We start from the raw sequence: 18,046 nt of genomic DNA on the forward strand, positions 1-18,046 counted from the left end.
TACATATGGATCTGTCCATAAATAATATTAAGTATTGTCTGTTCTTGATTTATATAAATAATGTGATACTGTACTTGCTGTCTTTCATTCAAATTATGTAAGTCTAGTTCATTCATTTTGATAGCTATTTAACATTCTTTAAAAGTGCCACAACTTATTTTTTTATTACAAGTCCTGTTGCACTATCTTCATATACTGTTCCTTATGCATCAGTGGGAGAACTTTAGGGTTTATATCTAGAAATGAAATAGCTGAGCTACTTTATGCATTTTCAGCCTTATTAAGTATTGTCATATTGTTGTTCAATTGCTCACATCAACAGTGGTTAAATGTACTGTTTTTTCATGTCTTCCTCAACCTTGCTTGGTATTATTAGTATTTTTGCAAATGTGATGGTGTGAATTATTTTTATATTAATTTCCCAGATTGTTAGTGAGATCGAGAGCCCCTTTTCAAATGTTTACTAAAATTCAGTTTTCCTACTCTGTAAATTACCTGCTCGTTTCTTTGTCCATATATTTATTAGATGGATTTTTTTAAGACTTTATTTTTTTAGAGCAGTTTTAGGTTCATAACAGAGATTTCCCATATGCCCCATACCCCCACACATACATAGTCTTCCTTGTTATCAGCATTCACCACCAAAGTCATACATTTGCTATACTCAATGAACCTATATTGATGACATCATTATCATCCAGAGTTCATAGTTTACATTAGAGTTCACTCTTGGAGTTGTATAGTCATGGGTTTGGACAAATGTATAATGACATGTATCGATCATTATAGTATCATAGAGTATTTTCACTGCCCTAAAAATTCTCGGTGCTCCACCTGTTCATCTGCCCCACTCCACTTTGCCCTTGTCCCACACCCCTGGCAACCACTGATCTTCTTAATATCTTCAAACTTTTACTTTTTCAAGAATGTTGTATAGTTAGAATCATATAATATATAGTCTTTTCAGGCTGGCTTGTTTCACTTTAGTAATATGCATATAAAGTATCTCCATATCTTTTTGTGGTTTGTTAGCTCATTTCTTTTTACCACTGAGTAATAGTCCATTGTCATAAAGTCCATTGTCTAGATATGCCACTGTTTATCCATTCACCTACCTTTGGTTAAATACCGAGAAGCATGATTGCTGGGTCTTATGGTAGGAATGTTTAGTTTTATGATGCACTGCCAAACTGTCTTCCAAAGTGACTAGACCATTTTGCATTCCCACCAGCAGTGAGTGGAAATTCCTCTTGCTCCACATCCTTGTCAGTATTTCGTTTTGTTGATGTTCAGGATTTGGGCCATCCTAATAGGTGTAGAGTGGTATTGCATTGTTTTAAATTGCATTTCCCTCATGACATATGATATGGAACATCTTTTATTATGTTTATTTGCCATTTGTTTATCTTCAGTAAGGTGTTTGGCCCATTTTTTCATTGACCTCTTTGTTTTCCTGTTGTTAAATTTTAGGAGTCCTTTGTGATTTTGGATAACAGCCTTTTATTAGATGTTATTGGCTCATTTTTTCTTATTGATTGATAGTTTTTTATTTAGAGTGATCTTTCTAAATGCCTTCTGAGAAACTAAGGTAATTACGATGTATTTTGTGGTCATCAACTGCTAAGTGGTAGAATTTACTACTGATTTTTTACAACTTAAGTTTTCTTGATAAAGTCTTAAAACTTATTAAGTAAACTCTCACTTCTGTAAATTATGTATTATGACATCCTTTAATTGCCTGCTGCCAATCTAGCACAAGGTAGAAAGGTGCAAAAGGTAAATTAAAATTAAAATCAGAAATTGCTTACCTTGTTAAGTTTTAATAAAATGTTTTATTAGGGAAAAAAGAACATGGTTACGATAAGGTGTGTATGTGTGCATATTTTAATAAACCATGCAATTTAGTTCCCCATATTGTTCCTGTATTTCCATTTTTTCTAACAGTATTATTATGAGTATAGAAAGCAGGGCTGGAGCACTTACTTGAGATGGTCATTATCAGATGATTAATATCAAGCCACATTATTATGCTGTTGACTCTTTCCTGTCAAATATAGCAAAAATAAAAAATAGTGCTCTTTGGTATATGATGGCATAAATTGGATTTTTCTAAAAATAGAAGGTTTATATATATAAATGAAACAAACTTTGGTAAATTTTGTCTTGCTGTCTTTCAGATTAACAAATAGAAATATTATACACAAACCTGCAGAATGGACCTTAATTGCTGTGGTGTTACTGTTATTGTAAGTACTTTCAGATTTTAACTCTTAAGAACTAAATGTGAAGAATTTTGATTAGAGAAAAACAAAGTCGTTCATTGATTTTGTAAATATCCGTAGAAAATGTTGTACTTAGTTTTTGTGCCTTATTTTCCTTTCCTATATGATACAATAACTTTTTTATGTAAAGTGGTATGCTATATTTTGATAAGCTGTAATCATTATATTTTTTTACTATCTTTTCTTCTGAGGGCCTTTTTCTTCACAAATAAATATGTTTTTTTGAAAGAATAACATCCCTGTGTGGGATATGTACAGAACAGTCTAATTTCACTTTTAATAGTGAATTTTATTAACATCAAATGGGCCTCATTATTTTAAATCTGTATTTTTACCAACATATCTAATGCTATTTCAGTTTTATTTAGCATTTTATCATTAATAGCATCAGAAAAGTTTTATCTTCCAAATTAATGTATATCTTTAAAAATCAAGCAGATTTAAAGGAACTGAAGTAGATGATTACTGCACAAGCATATATAAAACATTTAATAGTCATTCACCTTTTAAGAAATCACTAGTGGTTTCTAAAGATGTCTTTCAATAGGGTTAAAACAACATCTAGTAAGTGTAGTGTTTTTCAGCTTGAATTGCGAAAGTCTTCTTTTGAAGACCATTCATTACTGCATTGTTGCTACTTGGTGCTTGTTAGGTCATTGAAGCCCATAGGACATTGAATACGTACTGGACACTCACAGGTCAGGAAGTGCTATGAGCCAACCTCATAGCATCTCCAGCCCTGCTTTCTCTTACTTTGATATTACTTTAGTTTGACATGTTATTCTGGCTTCACTGTCCCAAGGAAGGCTGTGCTGGTAAGCATTAGAGTAGGCTTCAGTGAGCCAGCATTCATGTCACCTCACCAGATACAACTCACATGATTCATTAAATCAGAACATAGAAAATAACTTTACTTGAATGCCTTGATATAAATTTTTTATCAACCATAAGAACAAATCTTTTATCATTTCTACTATTCAATGTTCCAGTTGAATTGGTTACTTGTGAAACAGATCTTATTAATTTTTTAGAAAGTTCATTCCATTTTATGAAATTCGTAAATATTTTGGTCACTGGCAAAAAAAAAAAATCAGTATCTCTGCTCACCCACCATATCCTATGCCTGCTAATAAACCCTCATAGATAACTGTTTAACTGTACTTCTGCAATTCATTATGCTAAAGAGGAAGTAACTTTTTTGGTTGACAAGTCAGAAGCCCAGGCCCAGCAGTAATCTCAGAATCTTGCTTTCTAAGCCAGTAACTGGAAGTATTATCTTAATGAGCAGCTGCTTACGGATGACACATTCTAGGTCCTACTTTTTTTGTATCAGACTCTTGCCACATCTTCTCCAAAATGTATAGCAAGGAACAAAAAATTGTGGAAATGAAATAATAAAGTCTACATAAAATTTCACATGATTTTTCCATAAAAAATAAATAAATAAACCTCTAGTATTTGATTTAATAAAGGTACCCATGTGACACAAAATAATGAAAACTTTGCTAGTCCTTTATGTGCTGTTTGACTTCCCTAACTTTGAATATAGTGTAGGGAACCTCTTTAGGGTCAGTGACCCATAAAAATAGTAACTTAATTCAAGAAACAGACTACTTACATCTTAGGTGTATTGTATGCTTCACATTGTGCTATCAGTCTTTAGTTCTTAGCAGTAAACACTATATTAACTTTTGTCATTTGCCTTGAATCCTTTCATTACTCCCTAACACCTACAGCTAGATCTACCCATCTTTCTCCTAGTCCTTGGTCCTTTTGATTTCTGGACAATCAAAATTCTTTTCAGTTAGGTCTCTTTTGGCTTTTTAAAAAATCCTCAGTCACTGTAGACACCAAGTCAGCTAGATCTTCCTTGGTTTTTGCCTTTCAAATCTTCTTTTCTCATAATTCTAACTTTTGCCAGAGGCCCTCATAAGATATCACTGATTCTTTCCATTCTACATTTGTACATTCTGTATCTTCACTAGCTGAATCAATCTCCTTATTCTTTGGTCATCAGCTTCTAAGACTTCTGTCTCCTGCCCCCATATTTTATTTATTTCCTCTTTTCTCAGAAAGTCCCCTTTGGCTTTTCATATTTCTGCCCACTCCCCTCCCCCACCCCCCACTCCCAGCCCAGGAAATCTGTGACTCAACTGAGAGCCCCTTTCATTTTCAGCCTTATCCTTCTATTACCCTTTTAGAGTAAATATTACTACATGAGATGCGGATAAAATTAAAATATATTCATGGTGTTAAAACTAATCCCATTGACTTTTATAAAGTATAATTATACTTTATATTTACACTCTTCTTTCCTCCCACTTACAGTTCACTATTACTTTTTATAGAAGGCACTTTGTCACAGGAGAGAGAAAAAGCAGGCATGAGGGCCAGCATTAGATAAAGAACCATAAACACAGTGAAAAATATGGAGATTTTAGACACTCAAAGAGACATGAACAGATAAAGAGAAAAGAGGTAACACACTCCTATATATTCGTAGAGCAGTAAAGTAACCCAACCATTCAGCCTTTTAATTTGTTGCCTATAAGACTGAATATAGGCATACATGGGATTATCTTTTTTCCCCACATAATTATGACTCAGAAAACCTTTGTATCTGTTCTCAAATTTCTAGTGGAATGTTTTTAGTCATTACTTGTAGAAATTTCTAGAATTTATATTAAAAAATGAACTTCTTGAAAGTCTTTATAGCTAGGAAAAAGATTCTGACTAGGAGTTCTAGTCACTGAAGATGTATAATAAGGAAATATGTTCAGTATTAGTACAGCAGTGGTACTATTTGTATATGAATATTGCAAAGTTTTGTTATTACTAGCATTTGTTTAATGCGTGAAAGCTGTTTTCAAAATTCCTCATGAAAACAGAAAAGGACACATATGTACATATAAAATTTTCTTAGTATGTTGTTATACTGGTTCAAGTATAACTTTTGTTGGAGAGGGAAAAAAATCAGCATTTTGAGCAAAACATGATAGTCCAGAAGAAAGAAAGAAAGCTAAGTCTTGAATTTTCACATCTATATTTATAAAATTAGTAAATAAGATGTTTCTGTAGCAAATCATTTTTTCCTGGTAACTTCCCTTGTACTTTCATAGATGTAGTAACATTAAAATTTGAACTATAACATGTAATTTCACTGTATACTGATGAGAATGTTATACCTTATAATATCAGAAAGGAATTGATCAAATCAAATTGGTATGCCTGATCTTCACACACTCAGTGAAATGCACCTATATATAAAAATACATCATGACCCATTTCCACTTCATTTAGATTTCTCACTACTGCCAGAGGATTTGCATGGCCACTGTGACTGCAACATTTTTAATGTTTATACTATGTATTCAGACCCTAAATAGTTACCAAGAGTGCAGGGAAAGACCTATTAAAAGCAGGGCTTATGCAGTATACATTTATTTAACAGTGAAGGAGTTAATGTCCTTTTAGTTCACTAATTTTTATTTAATAAAAGTTATAATTGACAAAGGTTCTCAAGAACTCTTTACATATAGAACATCTATATTAATGAAAAATGACACAGTTTTTTAAAATAATTGATTAGAAATGCAATAAACTAACCTAGTAATTGATGTTAATGTTTAAACACTTGGTTATAGTAATTTTATATCTTAGCTGAACTTAATCAGACTTTATTTTTACATACTGTATGTTGAAATAATACAAAGCTGAATCTAATTTTCCCACATAAATAATTACCTAATAAGATATTAGGCTCTTTCCACTGTCTTGATGCATGATTTTTCATAAAAATGTATATAATTATATATAGAAAGTCTGCTAAAAATAGTACTTATGTATTCTATTGTGTAATAGTTAATGTATTTATATATTTTGACATGTTTATATACCAAATTAGAAAGCATAATAGTTATAATCAAGGGTATTTTATGATGTTTCCTCATTATATATCATATATTTGTCTTTATATTTCTCATAATTTTCATCTTACCCTTAATATAGGAAAACAGAAACCAAAGAATCACTTGTCTTCATGGTCACTGTATTCAGAATAGTTTCTCTGAAAAGATTTTTAACTGGTACTTTGAGATTTTATAGCCATTATAGCTATAGGACACCTTTCTCAGTTCAGTCTCTGTTCTTCTTCCCTCTTCCTTTTGCCCTTAGTCTTTCCAGTCCTCCTTCACCTTTGTCATTATACTTGAACCTGTAACACAAGATAAAATTATGCAGATGTTGATCTAAAGCTGAGAGATCTAGGGAAAGGTCCAGACCAAGGGTATAAAGAAGTAGGTTAACTTAGCCTGACTTTCTTTATGTGCAGCCCACATACCAACAATGGGAATCAGTTTCTGTAAAGACTTCTTGTATTTAAAATGCAACCTTTTCACCCAAGCTTAATATGGAACCTTTATAAATAGGCCACTACTTTGTGTTACGATGATCTATGTATGGTTAATTGGAGATAGGAGTCAAATATTGCTTAGTGGGTAGCCAGGGAGAGAGATTCTGTGAGAACAATTTGGTTATCTAATGAAGGAAAAATGAATACTTACTCTGTATTACTTAGAACAGAGGGTAGAGAGTGGCTGTGGCAGTCTAACATACATACAGGCTGTTCATAGTTTTATGCCCTTGATGTTCTCTAATGGAAAGCTTTCAAGATGATCTCCCAAAATGTCTGCTTTCATTTTATTTATCTGAACTGTCTGTTTCCAGTGAACTGTGGCCCACTTCCTAGGCAGAGTCCATGCAATAGTTTATTCCCCCTAAAAGCTTTGAGTGTTCCCGTCGTTCGGGGAGTAGCATGTAAGTCCTGGGAAATCGTATTTATACAAGCTCAACTTAACCATGATCACTAAACAAAAGCCTTCACTGGACATGGGCAGCCACTTTCAGTAACCATCATACACATAGACACTCGAGAGAGTCACTTCCCTAGGGTACCAGGCATGAATGGAAAGGTGTGACTAAGGCTTTTTGCCTCAGCATATTGTTTTTTCATAGCCCGCCCATCACTAATTTCCTTAGGGAAATGTGTGAACACACAATGAAAAATGAAGAGATAGTTCCTTAGAAATTTATTGGTTCTCAGAAGTATTCCAAAGCCTCTCTCCTAACATTCCCAGTTTAGTTCTGAGACTGTAGTAGAAGAGCATTGAAATAATTTTTTATGTTTTCTTGTGATTGTGGAATTTTACATATTTAAGTGAATTGTTATTGAGATGTAATTCATATAACATAAAATCCACCATTTTAAAGTGTACAATTCACTGGTTTTTAGTATATTCACCGTGTTGTACAACCGTCACCACTATCTACTTCCAGAACATATCCATCACCCCAAAAATAAATTTCACATCTGTTGGTTTAGTCCCAATTTCTCCTTCCTCCATTTCCTGGCAATCACTAATCTACTTTCTGTGTTTATGGATTTACCTATTCTGAACATTTCACATAGACAGAATCATATAATATGTGGCATTTTGTGTTTGGCTTCTTTCATTTGACATACTGTTTTCGAGGTTCATTCATGTTGTAACAGTACTTCATTCTTGTTGACGGCTGAGTAATAGTCTATTTTATGGATAATACATTTTTTTTCATTCAGTTGATGGTTCTTTGGGTTTCTTTTTTGGGCTATTATGAAACATTTGTATAAAAGTTTTTGTGTGAACATATATTTTCAGTTCTCTGAAGTATATACCTAGGGATATATACTTCAGTTTCAGATTTCCACTGACAATGTATGGGGGCTCCATAGATTTAACTTTAAAGGTCATCTTCTTGCCTCACACCCAGTAGCCATTTTAGAGGCTTGTAGTTGTAGTTCTTTCAAACTTAAATATGCCAGTGCTAATTGATTTTAGACCTTCATGGACTTGCAATATCAATTTCTTATGGGAATTTCTACATATGCAAAATGAGTACCTTTGAGCCCTACCCCAGCCCCCACACAGAAAATCATAGTGTTGAACGTGAGACCTAATAAATATCTGAACCATGTAACTAGTGGTATTTATTTTAGATTCTTCCATATCCATAAAATTCCTTTTTTTTTTTTTTTTTGCTTGTGTAAATCTTGGATTTATCTTTGGATATTTACTCTCACAGTACCTTTATCATTGTTAAGTTTAAGTTTTTACCTATTTACTGAGGATTAAACAATGATTACATTATTTCCAACCTCCCTATGCTCATTGCTGAGAGTTTATATTTAAAAAATTTTGTTCTAATTGAAGTAACTTTACTCTCAGCCAGCAGGGCTATGCGGGAAACCAGACATTTTCCTACGTAAAAACAATACTTAAATTTTTAAACAAAGCCTACTTTCTGCAATGATTTTTCCCCCTCAGACTCTCCTGTATTTTTGGCAATTCTATGTTATTATTTTTATCCATAAGTGACGGAGAGTCTGCAGCCTTTAGCCATATACATATTAAAGTCACTAAGGATTCTCAGCAAAGAGATGTGCTCTCTCTCCACTTCCCCATCCCAAGCAGCAGTGGCAATGGTGACAGTAATGAGTAAGTCACAGCCTTGACTTGAGAGGAGTCAGTCTCCATATCTACCAGTGACATCTTCACATCCTGACCTAGCTCACTGAGCAGACAGAGCAGAAGAAGCTAGGAAACAGAAGCTTAAGGGCACTAATATCTCTAGCCTCAGGATTCTGTGCTGTAACACTGTGATAGTCATTGTCTGGTGGACTCTACTGGTTGGTTCGACTTCAATCTTAGAACACTGAAAAAAGGTGGAGCCGCTATTCTAAGGAAATTGTTACATAGCAACAATTGACAAAAAGCTTTCCAACTCTCATCTACAAAGCCGCCCTATATATCTGTCATAAACAGGATTTAGATATAAAGTTTTAAAATCACTACAGCCCAGCCCTTTAAGCAAACCTATGTATAATATGTCACTGCAAAGTGAGTTACAAAGAGCGTGTTTCTTTTGAATTAGAAATATCAATGGAAAGCATCCTCTGCTTCCTTATTAATAGGTAATCCTAAAGCATTAAATGCAAACATTATCAGGGCATAAACCATCTGTTATAAGAAATACATTTTATTTTATTTGGCTATCATAGTCTTTTATAATCAAAGTTTTTATCTCAATTTTCTAGATAGTAGTTCTGAAATAGCCCATGCTTCTTTACGGTACGTTCTTCTTGTCTACCTTATTTTTCTTAGAAGTCCTTACTAATAATAGCCTCACGTGCCTCTTTCAAATTTTGGGACTTCAGCTATGTGCTTAAGATAAAACTAAGTGCAATTTAACTTTAGGTAAATAATTTTTATCAAGAATAATATTTTTATTAAATGTAATTCCGTTACCCCAGAGGCCACATTTGCTATTAAGGGTCTCTTAAAACTCTAAAATCAGTTGCATTCTGATGATATCCTATTTTTTTTTTCCTTACAGTAGCAGCGTACAACCTCGCACAAATTTACTAGCCTTATTGTGCATTTTTCTTGTTGGCAATATGAGGGGTTGGACTAAATCCAGGTTAAATCAACTTGGCAGAGAGAATTCAACTGTGAGATGTAATAAGAAGCTATTGTAATGCAGTATGTCTGAGACTACTGAAAGAAACAGCACACATGAGTATATTTAGCATAGGAAACGATTTAATTTTGCTGATAGTGACCCATGGTGACACTGCCTAAGTATTACTAATTTGTCAGGTGTCTCAATCATTAAGCTCCGCAAAGACATGCGGTGAATGATATGGCTAGTCACTTTTCTTTGTGGAAAGATTTTAAGTAAATGAGAACAGCTCCAAGATTCCTTCTACTACAGACATAGCTGACATATTGCTCTCCATATCAAAGATGAGGAACCTTCCCTGGATGCAAAAGGAAACAGTGAAGTAGTTTAGTATCTCAGCGTTATACTAAAGGTGGTAAAAAGCAAAATAAAATGTGTGAATTGATTTTTTTAATGTAAAAATGATTACAAATATCTTGCTTACAGAGTTCTCACTATAACTGTGGACCCTTTTCTCTCACTTCTATTTTATTCTTTATATTTTATTCTGGAAATAAATCTTATCAATGAATAGAGATGTCTGGAAAGCTTATTTTATGTGAGAATTTCTGATTTGTGTTCAGATCACATCTAGGAAAATTTTTGAAGTAGTTCTAGTATGTTTTCATCTTTTACTTTTTACTTTTTTTCCTCATTTATGAAAAGATCCCTAATGTTCATTGATACATCTTTTTTGAACTAGGTTAGGTGAAGTAACTTGAGTTTCTTTTCTGAGAAGTACCTTACTTGTAGCCTTGATTTTTCTTAAGAATTTGTTTGGATTTTTTTTTTTTTTTTTGTCTTTAATATGATGCCATGAAAACCAGCATAAGTAGTATCTATGTATACCAGAAAAAGAGATGAGATTTACACATTGCTGTAGCATCACAACTATAAATCAGTGCAGAGGCTTATATACAATAATGGCAAAGTTTCCAAATACTTAGAAATCTGACTCAAAAAAATAGCCAACAGATGTTTATGGGTAAGACTGTCTGTTAGGCCTTGTGAGTGATGCAAAAGGTTAAATTAAACAAAGCTCCTGCCCTCAAAGAGTTTATAGCCTGGGAGGGGGAGATCAACACGAGCACAGGTAAGTACAATAAAAAGTTGAATGTATTAAATGGCAAAAAGGAGCACAAATGTTGTATGGGTTCAAAGAAGCAAAAGATCTCAACTTGGAAGATCAAAAAAGGTTACAAAGAAGTGGGATTTGAAATGGGCCCAAAAGATAGAAAGGGTTTTAAGAAAGAAAGGAAAGGATGGGGACACTCTAGGAGGTAACTACAGCATGAAAAAAGCAAAGAGAGATATAGTTAAAAATACCAGATAACTGGAAAGAGTGGTCGGGAAGTCGGATCTCTTGTAGAGATAGATCTTTTACTGGCAAGTAAACTCATTTTAGTGGACAGCGAAAGTCATTTAAGGTCAGATGAGATCTGATCTTGTCTTTCACCTTGTACCAACCCTTCAAAGTCTTCCATGGCTTTTAAAGAAAAGGCTCTACTGTGACCTGCATGGCCCTGCGTGGTCCAGACCCTTCTTCTCCAGCTTCATTCACAGCATCCTACCTTGTTCGCCCCATTCCTGCCACTTTGCCTTTCTTTTAGCCCTTCTCATCATACTCTTTTTCACCATGAGACACAGGTTACTCCCTATGTCCAGAATGTCCTTCCTTCCTCTTTTTCTTTGGAAATGTTTCTTCCCTAGGAATCTTTTTCTGACTTCCCTGACTGGATCAAATATCTTTATAAATAGTCCTTCATAATATCATGAACTTATCTTTCCTAATACTTGTCCAGTTTTCAATTTCATATTTAACTGTATGACTACTTGATTAATTTGCTTCCCTTACTCAACTTGTAGATTTGAGGGGCTGGTTCTGTGTCTGATTTTACTCACCATTGTATGCTCAGCACTAAGCATTGTGTCTAGATCATAGATTTATATAAATATCTGGCAGAATGAATGAATGAGATTAATTAGGAAGCTATTTCTTGCTCTTTTTTGACTCCTTACCTCCTACCTACAAGTGCTGATTTATATTTAAAGTTTAGAAAACAAAATGGAAAAAACAAACACACCTATCCTTTATTCTTAACCTCACTGACCCATCAGACTATCATCCATTCACTTAACTAAAGTTCTTGAAGGGCTAGTCTGATGTCAGTGATTATAACACTTTTCATTAATCTCTTGCATTCTGGCTCTTGTCCAGACAATTTATGAAATTGATCTCAAAGCCTTAGCTAGTAACAGCCTAGTTAACCAAAGAGCACTGAGGCAGTGAACTAAAATTATTACAATGAAAATGAAATGGGAGAGACATGCTCAGAGACGTTACAGATCCAGAAGCTAAAAGGTTTAGCAATGGGATGAGGGAGGGGAAGTCAAACATGATTTCACAATGTTAAGACAGATGACTGGGAAAATACTGGTGGCTTTAGGGAAGTGGGTAGTAGGAGCTAATTGAAAGAGATGGTACTATTCTACAAGGCTATTCCCGTGTAAGGTGTAGGCAGTTGGGAGGTTCTGTAGTAGGCAGTCAAAAATGTGGAATTAGTGCCGAAGAATGGGAAAGAAAATCAGAGACCTAGATTTTGAAGTCAGCATTGAGATGGGTGAGGTGGCAGAGGTAGTGGGTGTTAAATGCAGAGTCAACATGAGGTAGAACCTGTGGTATATCCACATCCATGCCAAGGATGTCTGAGGAATACATAGAAAGCAAAAAAGGGTGAAACAGACATTTTTTTGAACATCAGCTCTGTGGAAATGCTGTGCTGGACTCTGTACATCATTTCATTTGATCCTCACAATTCAGTGAGGTCAGTGATCATGTCCCACCTCCCAAAGGAAGAAAGCAGACTTTGGGAAGACAAGTACTTTGTCCTAAGTCACAGACCTGTCTAACTTCAAAACGTGTGCACTTTCCACTGCACAGTGTACCTCAGAAAGGTATGTAGACAAACAGAACACTGTCAAGGAATCCAAAATGGGTTTGACGTTCACGAAAGAAGTGGTAACTACCTTTCTGAGGGCCAGGTAAATTATCTTCTGAACAAGGAGAAGGACTGAAAATGGCTATGGTTTTGGCAGTTAGGTGGTTGTAGGTGACCTTCAAGAAAGCAATTTCCATAGAATGATAGGCATGGAAACCAGATTGTAGACAGTTATGAAGATATCAGATGTAGCAGATGTTGACCAGTCTTTTCATGTGGTTGGCAGAAGAGGAACAGGGAGAGGGGTTGTAACCTGATAGGATATGGCAGATCTTCAGAAGACCTCTCAGGATAGGCTTGAGCATCTTGGTAGCAGAAGCAAGATATTAGGCAGTCTTGGGAGTACTAAAAAGACAGAGTAACAGATGGGATATGGCCCCTGAAGAAACTGGGAATGTCATCGAAGTCATATTTGGGTTTTACTTTTTCTTCCCCTAACCATATTGCCCATCCCCTTACCCACTTTCCTCCACAGCTTACTCTCTCCTTGCCTTGAATGTCAGTGTTATTTGGTAACATTTTGCCTCCTGTACTTAATTTTAAGAGTGATCGAACCAACCTTTTTTATGTTTCTCCTTCTAAAAACCCATTTCGGTATTATTTGATTACTTGCTCTGATTGATTCTTACCCCATCACCACCACAGGTCAATGATCTGCCCTCATAAAATTAACTCAGAACAGCATTTCTGATATCGTCCTGTATATACTATATTTAATTTTGGTAATTAACTTTTTTTTTCATATTCGTGATTTTTACCTTCCCTGCCTTCTCTGACCCACAAGTCAATGTTAGGGACATATACATGTACTACACCCCCAAACCCCCAACACACACACACACGCACACACACACGTTTCCACATGAGAATAAGATACTTTCCATTCATTAAAAAATTGTGTTTGGACAATGTGTAAACAGTACTAAACCATGAAAGATATCTATAGTAAGGGAGGTGAATTTGAAACTGTTTTCTTATCGAAACATAATCTCCAAGGATATTGCATAGATTTCTTTGTCTCCCTAGTGCGAAGCACTCAGTTTGTCGTTTCATAAGCGCTCAGTATTTGTAGAATAAATCAAATGAATGAATGGATGGGAAAAATGGATAAATTATTGTTGATGTTATGAACTTAAACACAATTGGTAGCACTGGTAAAATTCATTGCACAAGGAGAAACAAAACTAGTTGTTTAGTATTATAAATGAAAGGAAAGACAATGACCCTGTGTCTCTGTAATGATTCATATTTTCCAGGGTAGGTATAGTCTGATAAGGAATGTGACTCTTCAGGCTAAAAAGAATCACTACTTTTAACTAAATCTAGCATTGCTTTTTCACAAATATATTTTCGTAAAACCTTTAATAAAATTAATGAAAAACAATCAGATTTTGTAAATGTGAGATTATCCTTTAACTCATAATTGTAAAATTAATGAACAGTTTAATTTTTTAAAATTTTTCTTTGATTCAAAACTTTGTTTTAAATACTTTTCTCATCTCCCATGGACTTACTCTTATCTTCTGTGGACTGATAGAAAAATCAGAAAGCAGTTAATCACCAAGTATGTAGATGTGACACTAAATCTTTTATTTATCTGATGCATCACAGACACAATTCTGGAGAATTCTTTAAACGTTTTACTTGTTGGTATTTGTTCATTGAATTGGAAGCATTTATCAAATATTAATGAGTCCTAATGGAAAATTTCACTCTAGAGGCAAACTTTAACTAGTTTTACTGATTATATTTTTATTAACTAGTCTTGCAAACTTGAATAAAAGTTATAAAAAGAAAAAAATTATTGTTCCCAAATATATTGAGTACTTATTAAGTTCAAGATCTTAATTGCTTAGTGTATTTTTTCTCTGTTGTCTTTAAACACTTCCATTTAGATTGTATATTATAGAGACTTAATACCTTTGTAATATTTTTCCTGCCTCTGACTCTTCTCATTCCGATAGCTTTAGTCAACAGTAAAGTCATATGGTTCTTAGAGGAAAAATTAAGATGCCTCCATTTTGCTATGTGTTTAAAATATTTTTACAAAGGTTCAGAGCAAGTTATAAAGACCAGAGGGTAAAATCGGGGTTGGTGTTATCTAGTTCTCACTACTGCTGTTCGCGTTGTCCCACTATTCATTTTGAATGAGGAATTTGAGAGTTCGCTTTTTGTCATTTTTAATACAACTCAGGTATATGCTGTCTTACAAGACAAGACATACCAAAATATATAAGGTTTAGTAGCAGTAATTCCACTGGAGTAAAAATACTTTAGGAACTGCTACAAACTGCTTGGTGAACACCTGCGATTTCTGTGGAGGTAAAATCACATCATTTTGTATATTATGGCTGCACTATTTCAGTTTCATTTATTTACTTATTTTGTATCTGATGAGTTTTTTAAGCCCCATATTATAATCTTGTTTATTACATGGAGGTTTTTAATTGTGGTGAGTGACAGATCAGCTGCACTGCAAAAATGTTTCATAAAAATAAAGCAAACACTAGTATTCCCATGGTTTCCTTGCAGAGAAAAATGTTGCTATCTGAAACACTAAGACATACACAACTGCCACGTGCTCCAAAATTCCCAAAATTATAAAATTAAATGCCACTGACATTTTCTGCAGCTAAGGTTATACATTGAGATACATAGATACATTGAGATACATTGAAAGTAGGAATAGTTATATTTATTTCTTTCCCCAAGGGAAAAAAGTACACATTTGGAAAAAAATTTTTATTTGAAAAAAAATTTATTTTAATTTGAAGGAATACATGAACATCCATATACCAAATTAAAATGAGAAAGTAGAGTCAGTGAATGTAGATTTCTTGATAAGGATAGGTGAGAGATAGAACAGTAACAATTTGTTCTGGATAAAAGAGACTTAAGCATGTTTGTAGGATATGGAGAAGATAGATATGGTAAAGAAAAACAATCTGAAGCTGAAAGTGAGGGTGGGGAGTATAGATACGTGTGGTAGAACAGAGACCCAGAGGAGGCACAAAGAACTAGGATCCTGGTCACATGCAGATGGAGTAGCTTGAACAGGAGAAAACCACTGTGTCATCTGAGACAGGAAGAAAATAAATGAAGGATGTATAATTATAGGTAAGTTTGTAAGTCAAAGGGAGAGATTTTGAAATCATACCTGACATTTTCATTTTTCAACAAAGTAGGATATGAGATTGTGCTCTAAGAGTAAAGAGATGATGGTTGGGTAGAGAGTCAAAATAGTGATAACAGAGTAGTCACTGAGAGGATCTGGAAAAGGAACTAACCAATGTCAAAGAAAATTGACAAGTGACACTGAGGGCCCAGATGAGATGAGAGATCACAGATTTGTAGTGGTATCAGCCTTCAGAGTTCCCTTCTTTTTCCCACACCCCCATCCCCAGTAGTTTTCAGCTACCCTGTTGTAGGTATGGAGAAAGCAGGTTGTACCATTGATCTCGGGTTGTACTTTTGATGACTAGAAAAGCTAAAACAAGGATGCAAAAGATTCAAAAAGAGTGCTGGTGAAAGAGATTAATTTAAGAAATCAACACAAACATAATCGGTACAGGATAATGGAGTTAGGAAGAAAATTAGTCTTCCCAAATACTTCTTGTGTCCCTCCCCTCAAAGCTCTATCTTCAGCTCTGACATCTCTCCTAGGTTGAAGACGAAATTTTTTAATTTTTTTTCCTGGGCATCTCTATTCAGATATCCCTCAAGTAATTCAAATGCTCAGATCTGAGACTGAGCTCATTTCTGTTTCAAATGTCCCTTTTCTCTGGTGACATTTCCATCTTTCTAATTGTCTAGAATTAAAATCCGATTTGTCTTTAGTGCTTCTCATGCCCTTAACTCCCATATCTAATCAGTTGCTAAGTCCTGCCTTTGTAACTTCTCTTATCCAGTTGTTTTTCTCCATTTCATTGCTACTAGCTTGCTTCAGGCTTTCATTATTTGCCTAGACTGCTTGAACAGGTCTTGCTTTGTATCTTTGCCTTCAGCTAGTCTATTTTTCCTCCAGCTATAAGAATCTCCCTAAGGCTTAATTCTGGTCAGGGTAAGCCTTCCTTCAGTAACCTAGTGACATCCCAGCTCCTATCACATAATTTTGCTTGAAATTCAAGACCCTCCAAAAGTGGTCCAACATGCCTATCCAACTTGTTTCTCTTTTATGTCCCTACATTGTGTTCTGTTTCTCCCTGTAAGCATCTTTGTTAGCACTGTGACCTGTGCTTAAAATGCCTTTCTTTTTTGTAGCTGTCTGTCCTAGTCTTCAAATGTGAAATGGACCATATTACCTTCTACTTTGTTACGTAGGTATTTATGTGAAGATCCCATTTCCTTTGCTATTCAGTTTCTTCCAGTAGAATACTTAACAAGTATAACAGATGATCAGAACTGTACAAATTTATTCACTTCAGAAATTCAGCAGTGGTTCTCAACACCGGTTGTACATTACAATCACATAGGGAGCTTTTTTAAAAAATGCTAATACCTGATTCTAAGATTTTGATGCTTTAGTCTGGGGTGGGGCCTGGACATACGTATTTTTTAAGTTCCCCAAGTGATAATAATTTGTGCAGACAGAATTGAGAGTCACCATCTTTAATTCTAGCACAATTATTAGTGTGCTAAGTAAAGATATGCTAAATCACTTGATTTAGCTATGCCTGCCAGGATTTGCTTGCTTAGAGGTACTTCTTAGCTTTCTTCCAAAGTCTGCATTAGTTAATGGTGTTGGAAAGGTGCTTCTTGACTGTCAGGAAAAAAGGATGAATTAGAAATAATAGAATTGTCAGTTTTCATTAGCACATTTATGACATTTCAAAAATTATTGAAAGCATATACAAGTGGGCCTTTGAAATCACAAGATATACTCAGTTATTAAAATGAATCAGACATGAGCTTGTATGGTATAGTGGTTAGAAGTGTAGACTAGTGGGGAGTACTTCTGGGGTTTTTTACTCATCTCTTACTGACAGCCTGACCTTAATTTAAGAAAGTCACTTGAACCTCGCTTTGGAGTTCACACTTATAGCAACTTCACAGAAAGGCTGAAACCAACAAGTTAGTTTCATAAAGAAAAAAAATCTTTTTATAAACTTGGAAATCACGGATGCTTCTTATGTTTGACTCAGTGGTTAAGAACCTGCCACAAAGGGAACTGGGAAGAAGAACTAACATTCTTCAAGGGAAACAAATTTCCTTTAATTCAGAAACCACCTA

At 34.6% G+C, this 18,046-nt stretch overlaps 1 protein-coding gene across 2 annotated transcripts in view; it reads left to right on the top strand.

Annotated features, from left to right (window-relative positions):
- Positions 1-18,046, top strand: part of RPAP2 (RNA polymerase II associated protein 2) — a 76,615-nt gene that overhangs the window by 41,649 nt on the left and 16,920 nt on the right. For both annotated transcript variants that reach the window (XM_016134273.2, XM_036236370.1), the window contains exon 11: positions 2,178-2,246. In XM_016134273.2, coding sequence (XP_015989759.2) covers positions 2,178-2,246 — 69 coding nt within the window. The remainder of the gene's footprint in view (positions 1-2,177; positions 2,247-18,046) is intronic.

This window comes from Rousettus aegyptiacus, unplaced genomic scaffold (assembly GCF_014176215.1).
Source record: "Rousettus aegyptiacus isolate mRouAeg1 unplaced genomic scaffold, mRouAeg1.p scaffold_m13_p_1, whole genome shotgun sequence".
Lineage (NCBI taxonomy): Eukaryota > Metazoa > Chordata > Mammalia > Chiroptera > Pteropodidae > Rousettus > Rousettus aegyptiacus.